The sequence below is a fragment of the Bubalus kerabau genome, chromosome 8 (genome assembly GCF_029407905.1).
Source record: "Bubalus kerabau isolate K-KA32 ecotype Philippines breed swamp buffalo chromosome 8, PCC_UOA_SB_1v2, whole genome shotgun sequence".
NCBI lineage: Eukaryota > Metazoa > Chordata > Mammalia > Artiodactyla > Bovidae > Bubalus > Bubalus kerabau.
This window is the reverse complement of record NC_073631.1, coordinates 59103713-59113123: the sequence shown is the minus strand read 5'-3', so window position 1 is coordinate 59113123 and position 9411 is coordinate 59103713. Positions and strand designations below refer to the sequence as shown.

The following is a 9411-nucleotide window of genomic DNA, read 5'->3' as shown; positions in this document are numbered from 1 at the left end:
AGTCACCTTATTTTCTATTCATTTCTGAACTGGATGGTTTCCTGTGCTTACATTACCAATCTCATAGGACATCTTGTCTTGGTTTTATACACACATCATTTAACTCTTCCAGAACAGTTCCAATAAGTTTGTAAAACTCTTTAATCTCTTTGTCACATGGTCAAAGCCCAAAAGGATATTGAATTCCTTGTTGTTTCAGTCTAGACTACTTTCTCTCATCTGAGTGTACAGCTGTTGCTTGAGACTCCATCCTGGGATCTGTTTTCCACTCAAGTTGGATTCCACATCTCCTAGACCCCATGTCTTTGCTATTAGATTACTTCCCTGTTAAAATGGAATGAGTGAAACTTCTGGGAATGAGTGTATGGGAAGTTGATTATGTTGAAACTTCATGTGTCTAACAGGTACTTTGGCTTGGTATATAAAATTCTAGGTAGAAAACCAAACTTGGGATTTTGAAGGCATTGCTCTACTCTAATTAAAAGTGTTGCCACAATGTCTGATGTAGTTTCACTTTCTGATTTATTTTGTTTTGTTTTGTTCTTTGAATCTCTGTCTCTGCTGTAAAAATGTTTGGTACTGTGTTTTGGTAGACTGGCGATCTGGGAAATACTAAGTTCTTGACACTACCCTCCCATCCTCCACATAGATGCATGTACATTGTCCATGATCTGGAACTCCCATGAAATGTTAGAGTTGCTGGATGGAGCCTCTGGCCTTACTTCTTTTTCTTTCTGGGAGAGATTGTAACAGTTTTCAAATCTTGCTGTTGCATTATATTTTTAGCTAACATGAAACTACCTGCCTGTATTTAGCTGTGTGCTTCACTGTTGCCTTCAGTTCCTGAGCCTGCTTGAATTCTGTAGGATCCATCACTTACTCAGCAGTGATGGTCCTGTGACTGTCTGCTAAGGTACGTACCAATTACTCTCTCCTTCCTATATTCAATACATTTGCTGAAATCTTGCTCAGTATCGTTACCTCCTATGTTTATTATTATGTCTCTATAACTTTTATTCTGCCTTTTTTACTGGAGTTTTGGGAGGAAGAAGAGGTAAGCAGGTATTAAATTTATAGATGGGTGCCTTTTCATGAAATTGATGGGTAGTTGCTAGGCAGGATAACAGGGGATTCAATGTGAAAGTGCTTGAGTTTTCTTCAGAGCAGTAAGAATGGTGTATGATAGACCAATTTATTCCTTGATACTGGTTAACCTTGCTGGCTTTCAGGAATTTAAAATGGTCCCTGCCTAGTAAGTTCTTTGAGGTTTAGTCATTCATTTTGAATCAGTTGGCATCTTTGACAAGTCTTTGATAGCATATGCTTTAATTTCCTGGGAATGAGATATAATATTTGAAAGAAAAACCCAGAAATAGTTGAAAATATCCCCCAATTGATCAGTTCTTGTGAAAATACCTGTTTTCTTCTTTTGACTCAAAACTCTTCAGGATGTGACCTTTTAGATACGTAGCCGATAAAATGAAGTAGATTGTCTTGTTTTGCTCTTAAGTGGTTCTCCAGAAGTCTACCTGGTCACACAGCATAAAAAACCTCATCCCCCTCTCTGGTGTAAAATATGGTTGAATCCAGACTTTGGTGTGAGGAACTGTTAATTTCCATTTTCCTCATCCTTAAGGGCAAAAGGGGGTGACTCATACTTCAAGGGTTAGGTTTACAGGAGAGAGAAAAACACATAGTCAGTGTTCATACGGAGAAGGTAATGGCACCCCACTCCAGTACTCTTGCCTGGAAAATGCCATGGACAGAGGAGCCTGGTAGGCTGCAGTTCATGGGGTCGCTAAGAGTTGGGCACGACTGAGCAACTTCCCCTTCACTCTTCACTTTCATGCATTGGAGAAGGAAATGACAACCCACTCCAGTGTTCTTGCCTGGAGAATCCCAGGGACAGAGGAGCCTAGTGGGCTGCCGTCTATGGGTCGCACAGAGTCAGACACGACTGAAGCGACTTAGCAGCAGCAGCAGTGTTCAAAATAAGCCTTTTTTTCTTTAAAGAATAGATGGTTTAAAACAGATCGCGTAGTTGGGAGATTAAAGCTGAACATGATGATTAAAATAGCAAACATTCTTATTTTTTGAAGAAATTTTGCATAAGTTTTAATGCATTATGTGCTTTGGAGAAAAAAGTTACTAGTTACAGTCTTTCTTCATGAATTGGTCCTCAGTTATAGACGAAACTTTAAAAGGTGACATTCCTTTTAAAAGGAGAGTGAGGTCTATAATTTTGTAGAGCAAACATTTTCTAATTGATGTGCTCAAGGCTGAATTAATGTCTGTCTCAGTCCAGTTAGTTCAGTTGCTCAGTTGTGTCCAGCTCTTTGCGACCCCATGAACTGCAGCACGGGAGGCTTCCCTGTCCATCGCCAACTCCTGGAGCTTGCTCAAACTAATGTACATTGAGTCAGTGATGCCATCCAACCATCTCATCCTCTGTTGTCCCCTTCTCCTCCTGCCTTCAAACTTTCCCAGCATCATGGTCTTTTCCAGTGAGTCAGTTCTTCACATCAAGTGGCCAAAGTATTGGAGCTTCGGCTTCGGCTTCAGCATCAGTCCTTCCAGTGAATATTCAGGACTGATTTCCTTTAGGATTGAGTGGCTTGATCTTGCAGTCCAAGGGACTCTCAAGAGTCTCCTCCAACACCACAGTTCAAAAGCATCAATTCCTTGGTGCTCAGCGTTCTTTATGGTTCATCTCTCGCATCCATACAGGACTGCCGGAAAAACCATAGCTTTGATTAGACAGACCTTTGTTGGCAAAGTAATGTCTGTCTAGTCATGGCAATAGAGAGTAGGATTATAAAGGGTTATATATCTGTTTACCACTTAATCATTAGTATCCTGCCAGGCTAGTCAGTCTGGGGTGGTGGGCCTGTGGTATTGTCTCACCACAGCTGCTTTTCTGTACCAGAGGGCACATGCTCCTTGACATGTGAGAGGGAACCACATCAGAGGCTGACATTCCTGAGAAAGGAGGATGTGTTAAAGACTCACAGAATAAAGCCTTTGAAAACAGAAAAGTTGATGAGGTGAAGTGCTTCTACCACCGGCAGTGGGGACAGTGGGTCAGTAGCCATGTAATCTCCCACGCACCATCCCCTTTTGTAGCTGCTGGAAGCCCTGGAGTCCTCTGACCTGCTCTCATCCTGGTTAGACTTGTCACAACCTTATTCTCTTCCTGTTGACTGTCGTCCTCTGATTGGTCTGGAGTCTTGTGTGGTTAGCTGTCAGTGGCAGCTCCAGCCTGCTTCCCCATATTTATACATCGGAACTCCCCGTGACAGAATGCAGGAGCTGTGTCAGGTTCCATATCAGCCAAATAAGGACATAAACCTCGGTCCAGTAAGAACCTCATCAGTTACCAATTAAATCAAGGCATGGTAGGGGTTTTTTTTTTCTTTTTTTCTTTTTAAAGGATAGTTTCAGTAATATATTTATTTAAACCTTAGACATTATCGGAAAAAATCAATATTTGGAATCTTAACTGCTTGGCTAAATTAACACTGGATATAGACCAACAGTTTCACGCTGGGGTTTATGGGCCTTCTAGGAGCACCCCTGTGCTGAAGGAAGGCAAAGAACTACAGAATTTCTAGAAAGTCGTATAGTTGCTTCTGAGTATTTCCCCCCCCCCCCCCCGGCAACCCAGCAGTCAAAGCTCAAGGTTTTTGTAAGTAATTTGCATGCTGTTACTCTCAAGAGACTGAATTCTGATTCTTGAGGTTGAGATGTCTTTTGTTGCGTGTGCTGTGTGCTTTTCTAACTTGTGATAGAAATGAGTTAGACTTGATTTTAAAAATTACTTGCTGAATGTGAAGAGGCACTGACTCTAAAATGGAATTAAAGAACAAATTACCATGACTCACTCAATAAAGCTTCTATTAGCTTTGAATTAAGCTCTATTATAACAATTCTGATTTTGTAGCAAGCAATACCCATGTGAGTTATTTCTGTGGTATGATACCAAGCACCTTTGGGAAAAAGTAAAGAGCAAAGCAAACTTTCATAAACAATTACATTGGTCAGAATGTTTATTAGTAGGCAGTTAAAGAATTCTTAAAAGACAAAAAGAACCAGCTGTTAGCATTGATCTAAATTGGAGAAAAATGAAATTACTTACATGTTTGCACTCAAGGTATTAATATTAAAAAGGTTCTGGGAAACAGGTGCAGCTTTGCAGATTTGCACAGCACAGTCAAGAAGGAGGGTTAAGTTAGAGAAGGGCAGAATTTAGTAACACTCTGGCTTTTCCAGCCGTGCTGGTTGTTCTCAGATGCCCCTCATACGGGAATGCCAAAGATAGCAACAACTGGGTGTCAAACAGCTGTGGGTCCTGGTCTGAGGGCCATGTGATCTTGTATCCATTTACTCATAGGGTCATTTGCTGACTCTTACCGGCCAGGAATCACTCCCCAACTTGGTTTTCTCACTGGCTCTTTATTTGCCATTTGAATGTTGCACTTAATTTAAAAATGCATTGAAATAGCATCTATAGTATTTACATTGTGACTTTACCCAAATGATTATTCCTTTCAGAGCACTTTTCATTCTAAGTTGTTTGTTATCTTAGTGATTTTGGATTTGATGTTGCATTGAATTACTTAAGTTGACAGCAAGGCTAGTAATTTGAAGATTTTATTAGCTGCATGGCTCTTAAGTCAGTTTTTGTGGCTATGATTTTCTAGCTAGTCTTCTACTTTGTAAATGCTGATTAAGCCTCAGTATGAGATTTAAGCAATGGCAGTTACATTCCTAAAGGGGAAGCTAAGGCTCAAGGATGGCAAGTCAGATCCAAAAATGAAGCATGTGTCAGCTACCAAGCCTAAAATAGAAGCCATGTTTAAATGATCCTGTGATGTGACACAACCTTTATGCTTCATTCAATATTAGTGTTTGGGATAGCAAAGTGTAAAGTGATGATAAAATATAAAACCTTTTTAAAAGAGTAGTTTAGAAATTTGTAACCATGCATCAGTCAACACTTTTGGTTTTATCTATGAAAGAATAAGATTTGATTGATCTCTTAGGCCCTTCTGCTCTATATGCTGTCTTGCTGTCTTTTTTAAAATTTCTGGTCACTCAGAGTCATTCCCTTCAGAATGCTCCATGAAGTATATTTGGAATTCAGTATATCTAAAGTGCTTCAGTAGTATCTTATCTAAAATATTCAGGGAGTTAGTTGTTCTTGTTAATTAAAATTTCGGAATAACTGAAATGCCCTTTTAGTTTTAGACTGTAAAAATTAACTAGTCCATAACTTTACAAGCTCACTGCTTTTCTTAGCTAGGGTTCTGGTGGCATTTTTTTTACAAGTACTAATAGGTTTTTAGGTATTACTAGGAAATTGATGGGTTTTAATGTTTTTAGAATTTGTTTATTAAATGACTGATTACCATTTACCATTTCTGAGTTTTGTTTCTCCTAACTCGAATCATATTTCTCTTTATTTGGTAGCTGGGTATTAAACAAGATTTTTAAAATGTTAAGAGGAAGTCAATAGTGTGTTGCCATATATAGGCAGACATGAAGCTTATTGCATTGCTTTTACTAAAGTTCGGATGGATATGAGGATTTTTAACCTCAGTTTTATGTTAGTGTTTTTATTATTAACAGCTTCAAATTCTTTTGGAAATAGTGAGATTTAAATCCTAGATAAAATATTTTAGGTATTGGCTTCTAAACTTGGCACTGGACATTTGAAGAATAGAATGGGTACTTAGCCTACAGAGTGCTCAGTTGAGGAAATCAAAGAAGTAAGCAAATAAATGTGATGAAGTAGTACAGATGTTATGATGGAAGAATGTACAGCATCCAGCAAGGACAAAGGAAAGACAGGTTGGAGGTGACATTTGAGCTGAGTCTTCACAAAGGATTAGGGAAGGTGGTAGAGAAGAAAGGTCACACAGGGAAGGGGCAGTGATCTCAGAAGCCAGAGGCCTGCTTCCAGCTCGGCACCTGGCTAACGTGTGATCTTGGGCATTTACCTTCTGAACTTCAGTTTCCTCATTTGTGGAAAGACAAGGGGCTAAATGAGAGCATGTCTAAAATCCTCTCTCAATCAAAACATCACACATCATTATTAGACTCATTTTATGAAAAGAGATAATTGTGAAAGAGAAAGCTTTGATAGCAATTGAAATTTGTCTTCCTAGAACCTTCTTTTCATGTAATTAAAATGCCACAAGTTCTCTGTTGTGCTAGAGAGACAACTTAAAATGAGAACTTTTCGATCTGTTCTGATTTTTTCAGTGTAGCTCTAACTTATGCTGTCATTAGAGAATATTACCTTAAATGTAAACCACAATTTCAGAATTACTATGTAAGTGGCCAAAATCTAAGAGAGCTCGGGGGAGGAGACCTCAGAGGTCCTGAAGTTTAGCCTCCAACAGCTTCAGGATTTCTCTCTGTATCATCTCAGTTTGCTAAGATTTTGTCTTGAGGTCTCAGAGCCAGTGTGTAATGACTAAAGAATACATTTAAGATATGAACTTCTAGCATATTGAGGGAGAATATAAAAAGTATAGTTTTGTATTAAAAGCCTATTCTATTAGAATAGCTCACAATATTTTCTTCTTTTAGAATCTTTATGGCCACAGGCTTGCTTGGCATAATTTTGTCTTTTTATGTGTTTAAGCATAGTCTTCTTGCACAAAGGATTTGAGAAGTCTCACCAGAATATGAAATATTTAAAAATCAATTACAAAATTAAAGAAAAACCCAGGTAAAATATAGACAAAATTGAGAAATCTGAGCAGGAGGAAGGAGCATGTTCTGATAAGCAGGGTATTATAGCATTAAAATTGTGGCACACACTTGACTCTGAGCTCCCTGGTAAGCAAAGCAAAAAGAAGAGTTACAGTGTCATCCCCCAAAGGAAAAGCTAACTTTTCTAGTCCTTCTTCATCTGGCAGTCATATGTGTCGGTGGGTCTTCATGTGCTGGCCCAGCTTCCTGTGGGCTGTGATATGAAGGCCAGCTCCCCGCCCAGCCTCTCTGGTTTAACGGCAGTGTTTTCTTCCAGGGACAATGAAACGTTCTTCCCAGGACAGTGGCTCTCGCAGCATTCCTGAAGATAGAAAGCTTTATATTGTGGATTCCATAAATGATCTGAACAAACTAAACCTCTGTCCTGCCGGATCACAGCAGCTGTTCCGTACGTGTGCCCTCCCAGGCTTGGCGGCCAGTCCTGGCTTCTAGGTCACCTAAAAATAGCCAGCGCTGAGCTGGGCCTGTGGGTTTGGTGGGGGTGGGGTGGGCATTAGAGTTGCTATTTAGTATTAGGCAATGTTTGCTTTTGCTCTCTGAATACTTGCCAGGCTTATGGGCTTTCCTGGCTCTTAAGCAGGATTCGAACTCTAATCTTCAAAAGTTCTGAGACGTTTCCTCTGGAGTTTCTCTCCCTGGGAAGGAGTGGAGGCTGTGAGATGGCCTCCCAGAGGCTAATTCATGCTGCTTGGCTGCTTCTGTGCCCTCTGGTGACCACAGCCAGGTCACTGAGTGTGCCCACTCTCCTAGACAGGTCTGACTTCATAGCAGATTGCTGAGAAAATGTTCCACACTTTTATCTAGTATAACAAAGATCATTCATGTTCTGTTGGGCAGAAAAGTCATCTTCATCTTTTTAAATTTACAAATCTCCTCAATGAACACGTTAGAAGAGGGGGAAAATGAAACAAAAATATGCTAAATACTAAATGCTACATGTGTATCTTGTCCCTTAAATATTATAAATGAGTTCTATCAGGTTATTTGAGCCCCATCTTTTCTAGTTTAAATGCTGACCTTCCAACTCAGAGGATAAACGTCTACTTGTTGATGTTTCACATGTACTCGAAACTTGTACTGTCCCAATTTTATGTCTATTATTTCTCTTCTGTATCCTTTTTGAATGCTTGTTTCTCTCTCTCATTCATTCAGAATTTCACCGGTTTTTACTACAGTTGGTCTTAATAAAGGTTGGTGTTTGAGTGCCAGCTTATGCCTTGGCTGTGATTAGGAAGGAAAAGCTGTGGAGGGTGTGAGGCAGGATGTCTTTATAAAGTATGGGACCTCTGCCCCCATCTCTCCGTAATCAAGTAGCAGAGGGTGTGGGGCTGATACATAGTAGGAGAAAATACAGAAGGTAATTCAAGGGTCTTCATGATCCTGAGTTTCTATATTTATTTTGCAATTTAATTTGGGTGTTATTAAGCAAATAGACCTTACAAAGCAGCGACCAAATGCAGGCAGTTCACGGTTTGGGTGAGCCAAGCTTGTTGCATTCTCAGTTCAACCGCAAAGCATTGAAGAGAATCTTGCTTTCAGATCATGTCCATCCTGAAAACAACTTTAAGAAACCAAGTACATCAGGCTCATTTTGATGTTGTTGTGTAATAGATGTAGGAATAGCTGGTTATTTTAATAGGAAATAAAGTTTTCTGGGAGATACCTCAGAATGCTTAGACTTTCCCTCAGAGTTAGTGACCCGTTGCCAGCTGTGTTGTATTCTAGGGTCGCTTTAGGGAAAAGGGCAATAGAGCCTCTGTCACTCCGAATCCTTCTTTACACCACCCCACCCCCGCCCCATGCAAAAGAAAAATCCATGTCCGGCTACATCAGTGTTAACATGATTGTCAAAGAATTTTCCAAACAGGAGTTATAGAGACAGCTTGACCAGGCTTGTTCTTTGAATATACTAATATAAAAGAAGGTGAAAAATTCTCAAAGAGCACTCGTGCAAAGACATTTCTAAAGCATAAGTCTCTTTTCAGAGTGATCAGAGGGATAAGGGGTGTATCCCTTACTCACATCTTTTTTTTTTTCTCTTTAATTTTATTGGAGTATAGTTGATTTACAATGTTGTATCATCTTACATCTCTAACACTGGGGGACTGTAAAGTTCACTGATAGCCTGTATGCTGAGGAGTCCTGTTTTTTTTGTTGTTGTTGTTATTTGTTTCACATCAGCTCTAGAGGAGAAAGTCCAGGACGTCAGCACTGATTCAGGAAATGGAAGCCACAGTCTGTTTTTGGTGGGGCTGATCATCGTGCTGATTATCAGCCTGGCACTGGTTTCCTTTGTGATATTTCTGATAGGTAGGTACCATTGACACTCTTTTCATCACTGCTTTGCCCTTACTTGACAGCTGGTTGTTTAGCTTTGCTTCCATAAGGAGGCCGTGCTTCCTGGCATCCAGTACTGCCACTGGAGGACGAGAGGGCACGGATGCCCAGGGCACCCTGCCGCTCTGGGTGGGTCACTGGCGCACACAGAAACCCTCCATGGCAGAAGTTCACAGACTTGGATATTGTTTCTGTACCACTTTAATTTCTCACCCAGAGTCCCTAGCTGCTAATGGTAGGCAGCTTATCCTAGTTAATTCTGGGTTTTCTTATTCCAAGACACAGTTTCTGCAT

The 9411-nt window shown here is 40.1% G+C and overlaps 1 protein-coding gene across 1 annotated transcript in view; it reads left to right on the top strand.

Annotated features, from left to right (window-relative positions):
* Positions 1-3285: 3285 nt before the first annotated feature.
* Positions 3286-9411, top strand: part of LSMEM1 (leucine rich single-pass membrane protein 1) — a 193817-nt gene continuing 187691 nt past the window's right edge. The window contains exons 1-3 of the mRNA XM_055590346.1: positions 3286-3395; positions 7037-7168; positions 8962-9090. Of these exons, the coding sequence (XP_055446321.1) occupies positions 7042-7168; positions 8962-9090 (256 nt within the window). The 5' untranslated portion in view covers positions 3286-3395; positions 7037-7041. The remainder of the gene's footprint in view (positions 3396-7036; positions 7169-8961; positions 9091-9411) is intronic.